This window comes from Saccopteryx bilineata, chromosome 2 (genome assembly GCF_036850765.1).
Source record: "Saccopteryx bilineata isolate mSacBil1 chromosome 2, mSacBil1_pri_phased_curated, whole genome shotgun sequence".
Taxonomy (NCBI): domain Eukaryota; kingdom Metazoa; phylum Chordata; class Mammalia; order Chiroptera; family Emballonuridae; genus Saccopteryx; species Saccopteryx bilineata.
Genome location: NC_089491.1, coordinates 382,695,995 through 382,714,148, shown reverse-complemented (window position 1 = coordinate 382,714,148; position 18,154 = coordinate 382,695,995). Strand labels below are relative to the sequence as shown.

At 47.7% G+C, this 18,154-nt stretch overlaps 1 protein-coding gene across 2 annotated transcripts in view; it reads right to left on the bottom strand.

Moving 5' to 3' along the window:
• Positions 1–218: 218 nt before the first annotated feature.
• HLF (HLF transcription factor, PAR bZIP family member) overlaps positions 219–18,154 on the bottom strand; it is a 57,908-nt gene continuing 39,972 nt past the window's right edge. The window contains exons 3-4 of one of the 2 annotated variants that reach the window (XM_066264005.1): positions 11,118–11,338; positions 219–4,669 (exon numbers count right to left, since the gene is read on the bottom strand). In XM_066264005.1, coding sequence (XP_066120102.1) covers positions 4,451–4,669; positions 11,118–11,338 — 440 coding nt within the window. In that variant the 3' untranslated portion in view covers positions 219–4,450. The remainder of the gene's footprint in view (positions 4,670–11,117; positions 11,339–18,154) is intronic. The other variant, XM_066264006.1, reaches the window with a different exon arrangement.

Sequence of the window (18,154 nt, the reverse complement as noted above, 5' to 3'; positions counted from 1 at the left end):
GGGATCACAGTTGCCCCCACTTCCCAGGGCGGATATGGGGTTAAATAAAATATTCCATGGAAGGGTGTAGCACAATGTCCGGGCACATAAATATTCAATAAATGCTTATCGCTGATTATATTGTATTATTTCATCATCTGTGGAATTAATCTCTGTAAATGGTTTCTTGTAACAGAATTGGAAACAGACTCTGGTATCTAGCAGACTGTCAACAAAAATACATGAAAGAAAGGAAAAACTTCAAAGTTTATTAAACATTAAGAATAACAGACAGATTAAAATTTGCATTTAACAGCAGAAACCCCACCAAATATCATGTATACAGTTAAACTGACCTCATGTGAACTTTCACCTGCTTGGCAGACGCAGTCTTTGCGGTGTCAGCCAAAAAGATAATGGTAGATTATCGTTATGTTTGGTAAAGTGCTCCAAAATCAAAGATTTTTTAATGTCTTGACTTAAATTATTTACACACACACACTCCCCGACATACATCTGGCCCTCTGCAAAATGTTCCGAATTCAGTTGCCAAGTCCAATTCATTAAGGTCTAGGCTAAGGCTTTGCTTATTTAAAAAAAAATGTGTTATTAATTGTAGAGAAAATCTGTAGGGGACGTTGGCTTCACCAGCAGGGGCCTAGGTGCCCTTGGCACGGAGCTGGCAGACAGAGCAGGTGCCCACCTCAAAGAGGGCGGAGAACCTAGTGTCCCGTCACCTGCAGCTCGCTGGCCCTGGGCTATAAGCCCAGGCCTCCACTCCCCCTGCACAAGCAAGCAGTTCAAGCTGGCCTGCCTTGGGATCGCTCTGGTTAACTCTGATCAAGTCTGAGTTTTCCTAAAAGGAACATTAGGGGGAAATTAGATAAACTACTGGGGGTAAAAGAAAAAGTATAACATAGCATTTTACAGATGTTCTACCTTGGGGCAGTGGGAGAGACATCCATTTAAAATTCTTCCAAAAATAAACCTAAGACCTTTCAGACACACGTGGAGAATTATTTTGAGCCCATTCACAAAACCAGTGAGTTGGAAGGAAGCTCTGGCTTCGTTTCCAGCACAGCTCCCCACCCTGCCGAAGCCAGAATCGCATCTGCATGCTCCTCCAACAAAGGGTCCTTCTGCTTTAAGGGACAGTCTTGCAGGTGCCTGTCACATTCACAGGCAAAAGGCCTATCACACCTGGCCCACCAGCAGGGTTTCAATAGGCAGGCGCTTTCTCAAGAGAAGAAAAACGGTCACTCCCAGCCCTCCCGCTTCCTACGTCCCTCTACAAGGCAGCCTGCGCGGAAGGCTCGCAGGATCAATTTTTGCCTTTCTTTGCGAGTCTAGTCCGAGGAAATGGCGACGTGACCCTAACAAGAAGTCCCAGACCACTCACCCCAAATCATGTCTAAGTGACGTTGGCATGATATGATGTGGATTCATTTTTTTATGGCCAAGTAATCAATCTCTGGAAAGATGCTCGTGATGAAAAGGTGAAACATGACAACAGGACTCAGAATAGCTGCCGTCTGCCGAGCTCATTTGACTCTGGTTGGTCCGAGCCACTCATTCCAGACCGGGCCATGGCCTCCCGAGCCATTTAGCAGAACTGTCCTATTTACTAGTGAACCGCCTAAGAAGTGAGTGCTTGTGTGTATGTGTGGGGACAATGACCTACATATAAGGCACCTGTACAGACTCCACAGCTTAAAAAAAATTTTTTTTTAAGACGAGGTAGGTTTCTGAAACCTTTCCTGGCACGTGAAAGAATACGTTTTATGATGCTCTTTTTATTTCTTCTCCTAAAAACATTTGTGATGCTCATTGGATATACACAGTCTCATTCCAGGAAAGACCAGTGCTCAAATACAGTATTGTTTGGCTACTGCTTTATATGTCAGTGAATTTGAGTGGTCCAGGGTACAATCCCTTCAACACGTCTCCACACAACTCTAGCACGTGCCCCTGCTTTAGGGAGTACGGCCATTTACCCACTCTGCTGCGTGAGCCTCGTTACCAATGGAAAGGCCAATTCCGTGCTCACGTGTGTCTCCTGCTGAATACCGCTCACTCAGCTCTGCTCGAGGCTGCCAGAGGCCTTGTTTCTTTCATTATTTACCTGAGCACTGCATTAACATTCCAACACTCATCCATCTCCCACTGTAATCTGTAGCCTAGGACAAAGTGAACACCTAGTAGGAATCACCTACCAGTCAGGTTTTCCAAGACGAACACCTTGAGACTACTGCTGACAGGTTGACAAGGATGGCCCTAGGTCCCTAAAGAACTAGCGACTCTGGAGGCAGGAAACTAGAAAAAAAAACCATAGATGAAAGGCTATTTTAATCTAGCACAAAATGTTGCTTTGCAATAACAGCAGAATCTCTTGAGATTACACAATTTACTGAAATGAAAGAGCAATCTTTAAAGTCAAAACATCCAATAAAGTATAAGCCACACACACACACAAGCACCGCCGTCAACTGTAGACTGTCTAAGATGCACGCGCGCAGCGGGGAGGACAGAACTGTTTGGGGCGCTTGCACTGATACTCCATTCCCGGAAGTCATCATTTTGAAGTGAACATTTTTTGTGGCAGATGCTTTTCCTAAAAAACACTGTATCATCCAATAAATATTTGACTAACAGCCATTTTGTGCTTTTGGGTGACGTTAACTGACTTCTTTCTGGGACCTACTAGGAAACAAGAAGTTTCCTTTTATATTTTAGAGCAGGCTTCATCACAGCAAGCCTTGATACTGTCACAAAATTTTAAAGCGGAAAACATGCTGACGTGTCAGTGGTAGGCTTAGAATACTATAAAGACTTCAAAACCCCCAAGCCCTCTCTGTACAACATGGATGAATATATATCTTTGCTATATAATTTCAAAACATGGAATAGTTCTCCTTTTCTCTTTGCTATATATAATATATGTCTTCCAAAATACACTGTCAGTATTTATATCTGAAAAATACTGTACAAAAAAAAAGAACTTCCTATAATTACTCTGTATAAACATTAAACAATTTAATAACCTCTCCTTTTGGTCTGTAGTAAACATTTAAATTGATTGGGTTAACCACAGTTTGTGACAACACCATCCCCTTCTGAGATACACCAGTGTCTTTTACATTCGTTTTTCAGAAGTCCACTTTACAAAACACGCACGAGAATAACAGAAGCAAACGGAGAACAAGAAACAGAAGCTCCAGAAGCATCGCTTGACGAAGCATTCAGAAATGACGTCACTAGGAAAAGGGGTCTTTTACAAAACACCAACTCATGAACTTAGCTGATTTTACAAACAGCAAGGTATAATTCACAAAAATATATATAGTACAAAAAAAAAGGGGGAAAACGGAATCTTAAGGAATTATTTTGAATACCAAGAGGGGTATGGAAAAAGTTAACTATAAAAGTCAGGGTGGGGGAGGGGAGAAGGGAGAGAAGAAAACCAAACATATCAATGTCAAAAGCTGTTCCAAGATGCATTTTTTTTTTTTTTTTTTTGGCTTGTATACTGTTAAATGAAGCCCTCCTCCTTAGACCGGCCGTTTCCCTCTGCTTCCCTGTCCTGGGGAATGTTCTGGGCATGCTCAGATGCATTACTGTAATTTTTGCTTTCTAAAAGAGGGTGAAATTCTTAGGGAGGGAAAAAGATCCTACGTCCACTAGTAATACTCAGGCAGCATGCTCTAGCGTACAATAGGATTATTGCTTCAGGTACAGACAGTGCAAAAACACACTCTGTGTTCTATAATAGTACTCTTACTTATCCGGGGTTGGCAGAGTTCAAAGGAAACTTAGTGGATCGCGGTTAAGTAAACGTGGGATCTAAGACATCTAAACGGCACTTTCAATTTGAGGACGATTACCCTCCAAACTGAAATAGGAGGAAAGCAATCTATAACTGAAGAGAGCTGCGGGGCAGTGCTCAGTTATTCTGTGCACGGGATCGGCATGGGAACTTAAGAGACCGAACGAAACAAGAGCTGGTCGCCTGGGAAACAGAGAGCTACTGTTTTATCAGGGCCCTTTCCAGCTGATCCAAACCCAGGGTCCTGGACAAGCGAGGAGCGCGAACATGAAGCCACGTGGAAAGGGCAGGAGTGGGGCAGAGGGGAGAGGCGGGGCAGGAACACCCACGAGAGGTCTCCAGAGTCCAGTAAAAACATGGCACCTTTTTTTTTTTTTTTTTTTTTTTTTTTGGAGCTAAAACAGGATGAGAGGGTCATCTGAAAATGGCAAGTGCAAAGGAATGCGCGCACCGGAGACCACACAGGAGCACCAGCGCGCGCGCTTGCGCAGACACCACAATGTGAGTTGGCTCGTGGATTGACGCCGCGGGTAAAGTGCTGATGTCAGGAAGGTTGGTTCGGGTGCGGTGCTATCAGATGGGAAAACAAGTGTCCATCCAGGCAGAAGCCAGCCCCTCTCCCCACCAGATGCCACCCTAGATGCCAGGCTACAGGGGCCCGTGCCTGGCCTCGTACTTGGCCAGAATGTTCTTGCACTTGCCCAGCTCCTTGCGCAGGTCCGCCACCTCCTGGCGGAGCGCTGAGTTCTCCTTCTCCAGGAACGAGGCCCGGATGGCGATCTGGTTCTCCTTCAGCCGCCGGGCGTCGCGGGAGCGCTTGGCTGCCATGTTGTTCTTTCTGCGCCTTGCCCAGTACTTGTCATCCTGCTCGGTAGTTACACAAGGACAAAGAAACACGATATTAGATTTCAGCAGGGCCGAGTGCCCTCCCCCCAAGGTGCCTGAATGTGTGTCTCCTTCCTGGGCAGTCTCCACGCCCCGTGGGCCCTGGCTTCCTCCCCGGGGCCAGGAACCACCTGCCACAGCACGCTGCTACTCCCTTTGCCCACGAGGTGGCCCACGAGGAGAGCTCAGAGGCTGAAAATGCCAGTGGCTCACCGCACAGCCTTCAATCGCATCCCAGATTTCTCTCCTCCTCTTGTTGAAAACTTGATTTTATGAACCCTTCTGTTCCATGGACACTCCTATGCTTTTTGATATAACTGGATATAATATTGTTGGAAGGCAGCTTGGCGATATCTATCAACTATTTAAATGCACGTATCCTTAGTGATCTAGCAATCCCACATCTAAGATCTCATCCTGCAGCAATCTTCACACGTGTACACTCAAACACAGGCAGAAAATTTTGACCACTGTACTGTTTGCAACACACACACACACACACACACAAAAAAAAAAAAAAATGAGAGAAAACACCCTAATTATCGGTAGGAGTTTTAATAACTACGTTACGATGGAGAATTCTCTGCAGCTGAAAAAATAATGATCTAGTTCCGGGGTCGGCAAACTCCTTAGACAACAGAGCCACATATCAACGGCACAACGATTGAAATTTCTTTTGAGAGCCAAATCTTTTAAACTTAAACTATCTAGGTAGGTACATTCCTTATCGAGGTAGCGCCCGCACATGGTATTTTGTGGAAGAGCCACACTCAAGGGGCCAAAGAGCCGCATGTGGCTCACGAGCCACGGTTTGCCGACCAGGGATCTAATTGAACCAGATAGATGTTCCTGGTATCCTGGTATACCACTATGTGGGTAGAAACAATGGTGATCTGGAGATAAATATATATGGTTTCATCCACTTAGGTTTAAAAAAAATCGTAATATTACGTATTCATAGAAAGAGGCCCAGCAGGATTAATGCCCAGCTGTTATAAGTGGTGCCTTTGGGAGGGGATTCAGGGGAGGAGGTCCAGGACAAGAGGTAGGATCTTTAACTTTTTATCTTATATCCTTTTTAACTCTTAGAACATTATATAATGGGTATGTACACTTTGGTAATTAAAAACAGAAACTTAAAAAATCAACTTCTACCTGCCACTGATCAGTATTTTCATGTTGGTGGCTGGCATTTAAATAATTTCCTGTTTAACTGTTCTCTAGACCTTATTAGCCTGAGTCATGTTTAACTGTGACCAACAAGAAAGCAATCCCTTCCCCCTCCCCCGCCACTCCACAACTGCCTAAAGGCAGCCGCCCTGGGAAGATCAAGAAAGGCAAACCTGTGAACTTCTTTTAGACCCTCCTGATTGATTTATGGTGCCACCTGGCAAATTCTGCCACCTCCCCCACCCCCACCCCCATTTTTCCCCAACAACGTGCAAAGGCAAATCCCTGGCTCCCTGGCTCCTAGCAAGCCTAATACCTGTAGTTACATGCCACTCAGAATGCGTGGGTGAGGCCAGTTCTCAGCCTCCCCCAGGATTCCAAGGGGCAGCTGGCACTGGAGGAAGTCACCCGGGCTGGGGTCAAGGCTGCAAGCCAGGTCCAAGTCAGTGGTCCGCCCCCAAGCCCGCCCATTACCCTCAGCAGACACGTGTGCCCTTGCGCAGAGACAGGAAGTGTGGCACAGAAAGGGTGGGCGGCCACCTCCCCCTGCCATTCACAAACTGGGACTGTTAGCTTAGTTACAAAGCACTTTCAGCTTTTTATACGTTCCATAATAATATGTAACGAAATGAAAAAAATAAATGACCTTCATAAGAGTACCAGAACTCTCCTGAGAGGAGGAAGCGTGGCACAGGTGTGTAAGGGCTGTCGGTGGGGTCTGTTACCTGTGCTTGCAAAGGGGGCAGGGAGCGGGAGGAAGGGAAGAGGCCAGGCCAGCGGGGTGAGAGAGAGGCTGGGCGGAGCTGGGGGCTGGGAGACTTCTCGCAGAGGTGAATGGGCCCAAGGGAAGCCTCGGGTTCTGATGGAAGCTGTCCGTGTCCCTCTGATGGAAGCCCCAGCTCCGCCCCCTGGGGGTGTCAGTCTACGGCACTCCTCGGTGCTCCTGGGAGCGGGGCTTCCCAGATCATTCCAAAGAGGGGCTGACACGTAAGGCACGTCAGAACCCACATTCGGGACCAGGCGCTCAGGAGATGACGGTGACGGCGTACCTGGGAACAAGCCCCTGGGCAGTTGCTGAAGCGGTGTTTGTGGTGGGCGGACAGGTGGGGGGTGTAGGCCATGGACTTGGTGGTTTGTGACCAGGTCACAGGGACCGGGAAGTCACCAGCTGAGCTCAGCGTAACAACCGACTTCTCTCTCTAGAGCCCTTCTGCCCTCTCAGGTGTTTGCCTTTCCCAGCCTCACCTGTCCACACATGCAGAGGAGTTGCGACAGGCCAGGCGAGGAATGGGGAAGTGCGGACGGGAATGGAGCAGAGGCCGCAGGAGGCAGGAAGGTCGGGAGCCCTGCTCTGGCTTTAGGAAAACCAGGCTGCTGCCTTTGTATCACCTGATGGTGGGGGGAGGGGAACATGCGTGGGGGGGTGGGGGGGCGCAGGCTACTGAGTGGGGCTGATCGGTTGGGCATCACATCTCCTGTCCCCTTCTCCTCTACCGCCCGGTGCACATGCCGTCTGGCTGCCCAGCTACCCCCCAAGTCCTGTCCCATCATCTTCCTGAGGGTCTCATGCTTGATGCCTCCTCCCCCAACCAGCCCTCTCCTGACTGGTCAACATCCCTTTTTGTCACCAGACTAGAAGTTCCCTGAGGGCAAGGAACAACGTCAGGGCTGGCTCACCTAGGAGCCCCCAGCCCCTATGAGGCTCGGCACACACTAGCATCTGAAAAATATTGGTCCAGTGAATGAATGGACATTGAAAAGTACTAAAACATCAAAGTAATTTAACTGTTTCCCAGCTAGGGATCCCAACATGCCTGCCACCCCTTGATTCCCCCAGGGGATGCACGCTGACGGGAGGAACCGCTCAGGGAAGGGAGTTCAGGCAGCTGTGGGGGGAGCCCCTGTCACTCAGTAGCTTTGCTCATCCAATGTTGGGGGCCACAAACACCGCTCCTGCCCACCCCAGCTCAGCGCCCTCTGCTGGTCAGACGGAGAAATAGGTTACAGCTCTGCTTCTCGCTGCGCATGAGTTGAGTTTGTGGTCTGGGTGGCCTGAGCCTTCACTTCAAACTAAAGAAATCCAAGGACACATGGCAGGGGAATGCTCTGTCTGCCCCCCACCCCAACCCACCACCTGCCATGTGAAAAGGTAAGGCCTGGCCACGACAATGGAAATACGCACCACCCTAGCAGAGACTGTTTTCATGTGATCTCTTGGTTGCCAAGGTTACCTGGGTCATTAGGTAAACTTGCTCTTTGTTTTGAACTTGTAAATCCACAGACACTGGGAGGGTCTGGCAGGAAGTTACATCTACTACTCAGCAGCATCCTTTCAAACTACCCTCTGTTCAGCAGGGCATCCGTGCCGCGTGGGTTCCCAGGTGTGGTGGAAGAGCCCAGCTCTAAAATACCACAGAACTGATGGCTGAGAACACAGGTGAGGAGAGCCCAGCTCTAAAATACCACAGAACTGGTGGCTGAGAACACAGGTGAGGAGAGCCCAGCTCTAAAATACCACAGAACTGGTGGCTGAGAACACAGGTGAGGAGAGCCCAGCTCTAAAATACCACAGAACTGGCGGCTGAGAACACAGGTGAGGAGAGCCCAGCTCTAAAATACCACAGAACTGGTGGCTGAGAACACAGGTGAGGAGAGCCCAGCTCTAAAATACCACAGAACTGGTGGCTGAGAACACAGGTGAGGAGAGCCCAGCTCTAAAATACCACAGAACTGGCGGCTGAGAACACAGGTGAGGAGAGCCCAGCTCTAAAATACCACAGAACTGGCGGCTGAGAACACAGGTGAGGAGAGCCCAGCTCTAAAATACCACAGAACTGGTGGCTGAGAACACAGGTGAGGAGAGCCCAGCTCTAAAATACCACAGAACTGGTGGCTGAGAACACAGGTGAGGAGAGCCCAGCTCTAAAATACCACAGAACTGGTGGCTGAGAACACAGGTGAGGAGAGCCCAGCTCTAAAATACCACAGAACTGGTGGCTGAGAACACAGGTGAGGAGAGCCCAGCTCTAAAATACCACAGAACTGGTGGCTGAGAACACAGGTGAGGAGAGCCGGCAGCGGAAAGAAGACGCCTAGTCGCCCAAGGCCCTAATCCCGTGGCTCCCCCTTCGCACCCCGGCGTCGGCTAACCATCCATTCCCTGACTTGTTTCGATTCTCTGGTGTTCCACGATGCACTTTCCTCTTCTGATTCTCAAGGTGACAGCTCCTGGTTTGTCACCCAAGAGCCCCTGCTGTAGCCCTCGTCAGGGATCTTCCTGGAAGCCAGATGAGTCGGGGGCCCGGCCGGGCCGTCCTCGGGGGGTAGCAGTGCTCACCCTATTTCACCTTTCTGCTCTTCCATTTCTTCACCTGCACAATGATGGCTTGGTCTAATGGCTCCCAGAGTCCCTCTCCTCCCTGACATTTGACTATTCCGTATCACAAGAGAATCTCAGGTAGGCAGATAACGCAGGGATTTACATCGTTTTCCCTCCTTTCCCCTCCAGTGTTCTTTCTAGCTAGGAGAAGCAGAAGGGACTGGTCTAGGTCAGTCCCAGGACAGCGTTCCAAACTCCCGCCGGCCCGGTCTCGAAGTGACTTTCCATCAGAACCACTTTAGGTCTGAGGAATGGGGTCAGAAGCTAGAAAAGGACTAAGTATGCCTGGTTCCAATGCCTTAGACGTATATGATTGGAACAAACACAGAAGCACAAACACAGAAAATTCTAAGCAATAGCTAATTAGAAGTGGCTCTAATTTGGGAGCAGTGGACAGCACGTCATTTTGGAAAGAACCCCCTTCCTCAGTTATCAATAAATGCACCAGAATAATTGTTTTAAGTTGCATCTGACTTCCTAAGATAAATCTATTTTCCTCTAGAAATAATGGATCCCTTCAGCACAGCAGAGAAAAACCAACCAGGAATTAATGTTTTGTAGAGACATTCAAGTGATCAGTGCTTGAGGCAGTGACTATTACATACACACAGTGGCAGGGAACCTGCCAGCTTCTGTAACAAAATCCCACCCTGGTCACGCAAGGTTGGCAATGTGGGGAGGGTTCCATCCTGTCTCCAGCTGTTATTCCCTGAGGCCTTCAGGGAAATGGCAGTGATGAATTATCAATAAATTCCCACAGGCACCTGACCACGCGGTGGTCCGGTAGATAGAGCGTCAACCTGGGACGCAGAGGACCCAGGTTTGAAACCTCGAGGTCACCGGCTTGAACACGGCTAATCTGGCTTGAGCATAGGCTCACCAGCTTGAATGCGGGGTCGCCAGCTTAAGCACAGGATCACAGACATGAGCCCATTGTTGCTGGCTTGAGCAAGGGGTCACTGGCTCAGCTGGAGCCCCCCGGTCAAAGCACAAACGAGAAAGCAATCAATGAACAACTAAGGTGCTGCGACTACGAGTTAATGCTTCTCATCTCTCTCCCTTCCTGTGTGTGTGTGTGTCTGTCTGTCTATTTCTCTCTCTCTAAAAAATAAATAAAGGCCTGACCAGGTGGTGGCACAGTGGATAGTGTGTCGGACTGGGATGCAGAGGATCCAGGTTCGAGACCCCGAGGTCGCCAGCTTGAGCGCGGGCTCATCTGATTTGAGCAAAAGCCCACCATCTTGAACCCAAGGTTGCTGGCTCTAGCAAGGGGCTACTTGGTCTGCTGAAGGCCTGCGGTCAAGGCACATATGAGAAAGCAATCAATGAACAAGTAAGGTGTTGCAACACGCAATGAAAAACTAATGATTGATGCTTCTCATCTCTCTCCGTTCCTGTCTGTCTGTCCCTGTCTATCCCTCTCTCTGACTCACTCTCTGTCTCTGTTAAAAAAAAAAAAAAAGTTTAAAAAATAAATAAATAATAAATAAATACATTATTCCCTTGGAAGACTAGAAGGTCAAGGTGCCCTTCCCAAATAATTATTTTCTCTTTCCAAACTTGAAAGGTTTTTGTTTGGTTTTATCAGGCTTTCATGGGTTTCCTTGCAGATAGTAGGGGGCTTGCTTCCTTCACGGGCTGCAGATCACCTCAACATTTTACTGCTCCTCCTTATTTCTGTGCACTGTCAAGACACAAAGGCATGTTTCTGAAGACACCCACAGAGGAAGCCACTTGCCGAAGTCATGCACCAAGAAACAGGATTAGAAATCAGAAGGGTCCTTTGTTCACTAGCTTTTCTGATCTTCCGGGTCACCCTTCTGATCTGCCTCTGGGTCCTCCCACTGTCTGCCCACAGCCTGATTACCGGTTCCAATTTACCTTCAGGTCATCGGGGATGAAGACTTTGCGAGCTTTCTTAATCATGGGCTGCGGCTTCAGTTCTTCCTCAGAGAACTTGCGTTTGCGAGGGTCAAACATTTCCTGGCCGGGGATGCTGGACAGGGCGAGGTCTGCTGGGTCTGGCTCATAGCCCACCGGCACCTGGATGGTGTCCGGATCGATGGGACTCGGCGTATTGCGGTTTGCTGGCAACAGCTGACCTGGAACGACACAGGAGTTTCAATTCATCAGCACCCCAGGGGAACCCAGCAGACACAACATCACGATGCTCCATGATGAGTGACAATAGTCCTCACGTTACTTACATCTGACCCGACCGCTGGGGGTCATCTTCATCCTCACCACATTCCTGAGGACGCAGCAGGCTGCGCGTGACCTTACTCCTATCTGCGCGTGACCTTACTCATGTCAGGCGCGGCAAAGACCACAGGCACATGCTCACAAGCTAAATGCCACAGCGCCTGCATTGATCCCTTCCTGCCACGCTCACGGAACACCAGCTGGGCCCCAGGCCCTGCACCAGGTGCAGCGGATCGGCCTACGGGATTATCACCTCTCCGGGGTTTCCAGGCCAGTCAGGGGACCAGCCCTGTAACCAGCCGGCGAGGATACGGGGCAGGGGCTCGGAGGGGCGTGGACCTCAGGAGCAGCACAGAATGCAGAGAAAGTCAGGGAACACTTCCTAGCGGCGACACTTGGGGTGGCCGCCTCTTGAGACAAATGGGAATAAGTGAAAAAAAATCAAAGGTCATCCGGGCATGAACACAAGACGGAAGGCTGCATCTGGGAGGAGCCACAAGCGGTGGTCTCGGTGGTGGCAGCACTGACTCGGAGCACAAGGTAGAGGGGGTGCAGGGGCGGTGCAGGCAATGTGCCCGGGAAGGTGGGCAGGGAGAGGGTAGGAAAGACCCAGAGCTGAGGTCCATGGAGGACCCCCGTGAAGGGTCCCAAGCCCTGCAGTGACCAGCGGAGCTGAAGTCTGGAGAAAGCACGTGGACAGCATGAGGAATGGACCAAAGGGGGCAAGACTGGGTGGGGGCGGTCAGCGACCCGGCTGTGTGACCGCCCCGGCACGCGTGGGGATCAGCAGCGGGGAAGGTGGGAAGGGGACAGGCTCAAGGAACATTTCACAGCTTAGGAAGGACAGAACGGAGACGACCTCGCTTCCACTTGAGGGTTCTGCGGGCTAACCCTCGGAAAGGCACCGCCACCCACGGAACAACCTGTGTACTGAGTTCTGTAAGGTGTCCTCCCCGTGAAAGTGAGCCTAACGACAGATCACACTGCTTGTGTGGGAGCTCTGAGTCCTGACATCTAGCTTCACCTGAGCTTCCCAATCACTCCTTCCTCACCCAGAGAGTGAGTGAGTGGATGCAGCTCGGCCCTGCGTGGCCGGTCCTCACTGCCAGGGGCTGGACAGCGTGTGTGTCTCCCCTCGGTCTCATTAAACCCCCCCCCCCGGCTGAAAGGCACCGAGCCATTGCTTGCATTCTAGCTCAACTAGGAAGCCAGGCTCGTCTTTCTGGTGGGGAGCTTGCAGAATGAATGTTCTGGGTGACCTTTCAGGTCCCAGTTGTGCTGTGAGCTCTCTTTGTCTCTTGTTTGCCAAAGAGGAAGAGCTGGGCCCCCGCGGCCCTGGTGGAGGACGGAGGCTTCTCATTAGCCACGCGGCAGCTTCTAGAGACCGCGGCATGCCGCGCGGATGGTGTCGAGCCAGATTTGATCCTGTGCCTCTTGACATTGCCGCCGAAAATGAACCGTGTCTGAGTCAAACGCGGATTTTATTTTCCCTTTAGAAATTCTTTTTGAATTTAATAACAAAGCTACCCAGCAGCCCGTCTCGACAACCCCCCCCCCCCACAACACGCACACTCACACAGGCACACACATGCTGCTCCCACCCTCTGGAAGAATCTCTTAATTAACATTTCCAAAATCTAATTGCTCCAAGTTCCTTCAGCTTCCTGCTTAGTACTTCAGTATTCTGTTTATTATGCTACACTAAAAATATTTAACTGATCTGCCTTATGGCTTTATAAATGCTAAGCTTCACACACACACACACACACACACACACACACACACACACACACACAGAGGCACACACACTCCTCTACCAGACAACTCTGTCTCTCATGCTTTATCTATTTCATTCCACCCCTCTCCTCACCACGGTGCCTACATCAGAGTTCAGCTTCCACAAAGAGTATTCCTCCATTGCTGGGGACGCTTGGTGACAGCTGGGCTCTGACATTCATTCATGGACATTCTAACAATAACACTTCCCATTTAGGCAGAACCTTTCTCTTCATTCCTTCTCTCCAGCACTTTCTTCCAATGGAAGTAGGTCAGCCCCACCTGCAGAATGGGGAAAACCTGACTGGACCCCAGACGAGGTCAACGGCTTCCCCAGGTCAAGCAGCGGATGGCAAAGCGGCTGAAGAACACAGCCAGGCTCCCCTCGCCCCACAGCGACCCTCGTGGCATCCTGGTTCTCAGCACTGGCTACTGAATGAACTTGGCTGCGTTCATTCTGCCCACCCCCTTTATTCCAAAATGTCAAGGGACATAGTTATGGGGAGGAGGAGCTTCACTATTTTGTCCTACCTTCTGTGGATTTGCAAAGTTGTAATGTAGGAATTTCCAATTTAAGGATGCATCATTACTTAATTAAAAAAAAAATGACCGAAGATGTTCATGGCACAATTTTAACAAATGCAGAAATATGCCAAGAAGTCATCCTCTCCCTTGTCCCCGATCCGTCTTGCTGCCCTTTAGAGAGGTGATTGACCATCCTTAACTAGTTATGCGAACCTTTCAAACTTTGGATTTAATTACCTATCCATTTAAAATATATTTTTCAATATACCTATACTCTTTCTCCTGTTAGTATAAACAGAACTACTTTGATTTCTTTTAAAGATATGATCGTATTTATCTAATCATTCTCCAGCTGAATTCTTAGCTCTTTTTGTAGAAAAGATTCCAAGAAGTAGAACTGCTCATGCAAAAGGCATGTACATTTTATATTTCTAAAGGTACTGCTAAGCTGTCATATCCATTGACACTTGCAACATTTCTGAGGAGGCATTTTCTCAGTTAAAGATTAATTTGTACCATGTTTCCAACCTGATATACACAGATATCACTACTGTTCTAACTTGCATTTTGCTTGTTACTAGTGAGACTAAACCCCTCACATGCTCACTGGGTATTGATTTCTTCTCTGGTAGACCTCCTCTTCACACCTTTTGCCCCTTTGTTGAAGAGACTGAGTCGCTAATTCATTTGGAAGAACTCTTTATAGACTACAGATATAATCCTCCCATCTGTTTTATCAACGGGAAATATTCTCTCCCAGATTGATGTCTGTTTTGTAACTTTGCTTATAAAAGCTTTTCACTGTTGGGAAGAGCTTACATGGTCATGTAGCACTCTATCTTGAAATCTTACAGCTTCTACGTTTCATACTTTTTCTACCTCAAAATTGTAACTGCATATACATATATGTATACATGCATGCATATATACATATATGGGTGTAAGTAGGTATATTACTCTAGTTTTCTATAATACAAAATAGTTGATTTATATTTTTCAACTTTGAGTGAGGCCTAGAATTTATTTTTATGTACAGTGCAAGCAAGGATCCTTACTTGATGCTCTCCAAATGTCTTACTATAAAATAATCATATTAGTTAGGTTTGACATTTGACAGGGCAAGTTCTATCTACCAGCATTGGTCATTTTTAGAAAATTTTCTTTAGTATTCTTCTATTTTTATAGATGAATATCAAAATACATTTATAAAATGATATTTAAAGCTATTATTTGGGTTTGTGAATGAAGACTGCAGGAAAGACACAGGTTAATCTGGGGAACAACTGCTATCTTAAAAATACTGAGCACACCCAAAGTAGGCTCTCCTTTCTTAGTTTTTGGTCACAGTCTTCTATCTAGCAGTTAAGTCTTACAGTTTTCTTCATTTCAGTTTTCATAGTTTTGCTAAATTTATCCCTTAAATATTCTATCATTATTCCTAGTGTAAACTGTAGCGACTAATTGGTTATTGCGGGCCGGCAGGAAGCTGCTGGGTTTCAAATGCTGAGTTGTTTTTTTTAAATCCAGCCTTTACTCTCTTACTAGTTCTAACAGTTCTGCATTTCTAACTTCTTTCAGTGTTCTAGGTAAACAATCTTCTCTTCTGCCTCTAGTGACAGCACTTGCTTCCTATGAGTGTTTATAATTCCTACTTAAAAAAGAAATCTCACTGCATTAGCGAGGCTCTGCAAAGGAGGAGTAAAAGGGATGAGACCTGAGGTCCCCCCTTGTCCCAGATTTTCACGGAAAAAGCCTGTGAAACTTCATACCCTTAAGGAGGAAGATTTGTTCTACAATCCTAGTTGGTGCAGTCTCACAAGTGAAGGCAGCTTCAACCCTCCCAGCCCTATGACACTGAGGGTGTTTTTTTTTTTTTATTAGAAATGAGCCTGACCAGGTGGTGCAGTGGATAGAGCATTGGACTGGGATACAGAGGGCCCAGGTTCGAAACCCCAAGGTCACTGGCTTGAGCACGGACTCACCAGCTTGAGTACAGGGTCACCAGCTTGAGTACGGGGTCACTGGCTTGAGTACGGTGTCACTGGCTTGGGTGTGGGATCATAGACATGACCCCATGGTTGCTGGCTTGAGCTCAAAAATCACTGGCTTGAGCCCAAGGTCACTGGCTTGAGCAAGGGGTCATTCACTCTGCTGGAGGCCCTCGTTCAAGGCACATATGAGAAGCAATCAATGTGAACATTGGATTGTTCACTGGAACAACTAAGATGCCACAACAAAGAATTGATGCTTCTCATCTCTCTCCCTTCCTGTCTATCTGTCCCTATCTGTCCCTCTCTCTGTGTCTCTATCTCACACACACACACACACATACACACACACACAAATTAGAAATGATGTATCAAATTTTACCCCATGCCTCTTTAGAAACTGTGGAGACAACTTGTGTGTTTGTTCTTTCTAGGCTTGGTATTTTTCCCCGGCTTTCCGTAAAGGAACCAGGGTGGACAAGACCCAGCTCCATGATGTAGACCAGGGGTAGTCAACCTTTTTATACCTACTGCCCACTTTTGTATCTGTTAGTAGTAAAATTTTCTAACCATCCACCGGTTCCACAGTAATGGTGATTTATAAAGTAGGGAACTAACTTTACTTTATAAAATTTATAAAGCAGAGTTACAGCAAGTTAAAGCATATAATAATAATTACTTACCAAGTACTTTATGTCAGATTTTCGCTAAGTTTGGCAGAATAAATCTTTATAAAACAACTTACTATAGTTAAATCTATCTTTTCATTTATACTTTGGTTGCTCCGCTACTGCCCACCAGGAAAGCTGGAACGCCCACTAGTGGGCGGTAGGGACCAGGCTGACTACCACTGATGTAGACTCTAAAACTGACTGGCCTCTCCCAGCACCTTGAGGAGAGTCACTTCCAGGAGGGCCAAGAAGGATTTCTGGAGTAAAGGGTGGAACAAAGGACTTCAATCTGGAAGAAGATTAGAAGTGACCTTCAAACCCAAAATTGCCCTCCACTTTTCTCAGAGATTAGGCATCACTTAAACCTCCAGACAGTGTCATTTCAGATAGGATGTTTCTTATTCTCACATACTTTAACAAGAATTTAGCATCTTGTGTTCAATGAGCTGATTGGCTAGAAGCCATCAATGAATGGGAACGGCAACAATCAGCGCTATGTCCTTCTATCTTCTTAAGTTTATTTACTTCATGACTGCGCCAAAGTAGCAAGTTACAGTTGCATCTACTATTTAACTCTCAAGGTTAGCTGCAACACTTCCAGCCCTCTGATGTGTTTCTCATTCAGGCCATTAAAAAAATATAACAATAAAGCATTAAGTTCACAGCAGTAATGCCAAGACAAATACCACGTTCCAGTGTTCTCACTGATGAGCGTTAGCTAGCTGACGAAATTATTCTCTGTAAAGAAAGGCTGAGAAAAGGGGACACAATCTGGTTTGGACCCAAAGGGTTCTCTATCAGAACTGATGGGTGAGATTCCTTAGGATTCAAATCTTAGTGTCAGATCTTGGTATGAGACCTTCTCTCATAACCAGTTTGTGCTCTATTTGCTTATCAGGACCTCCTGGACCCCAGGGAAGCAGAATTTGAGTTTGAAATAGAAATCATTTACCCTCTTTGCACCCACTGCTTTCAGAAAGACAAAAAAGTCTAATCATCAGGGCTCACAACCTACTTCACTACAAAACAGCCCTGCTTCTAAGAATCCCTGACATTACAGGGAGCCAGTTAACTTACAGACTGTAGGATTGCTATCGGGCCAAAAAAGAGTACTCACTATATGTACAGAGACTGAATAAAAAATCTTACAGGTATATTCTAAAGATACGGCCTTTCCAGACTCTGAGGCCGATTAGCCAGTCTCTATTCCAATGGCAAGAACCTGGTCTCTTGTCCAACAAACACTCCATGTTCTTAATGGCCAAAGCTCCCCTCTGCACACGTCCTGTTCCGGGAGACTGCAGTCTTAGACAAGTCTGTTTCCTCACCTCTGGGTTGACCCTGCGATTGCATTAGCCAACAGAATAGGGCAGATGTGTCCGTTTCAAGGCTGGACCTAAAGAAGCTTTGGGTGTTCCTGCTTTTCTCTAGCACCATGGACACGCTTGGTCTAGCCTACTGGGGGTGGGGTGGGGGATGAAGGCCACGGGCAGGCCAGTCTGGGTCAGCCTAAATCACCTCTCCCTAGACGGGTGTGCCCAGCCGGGATCAGCATAGCCGCCTAACCAAACCAAAGCAATTTCCGATGAGCAGACACATAAATCCTCATCTGTGTTATGTTACTGTGACTTCTCTGGGAGCTGAGCTCCTGGGTGAGGGGGCGGTGCTTATACACTAACATGGCCATCCCTGCAACGTTTTTAAGTGTCCAGGGCAGCGGCTAAGCTGTGAAGTGAGTCAGACTTGGGTTTGAATT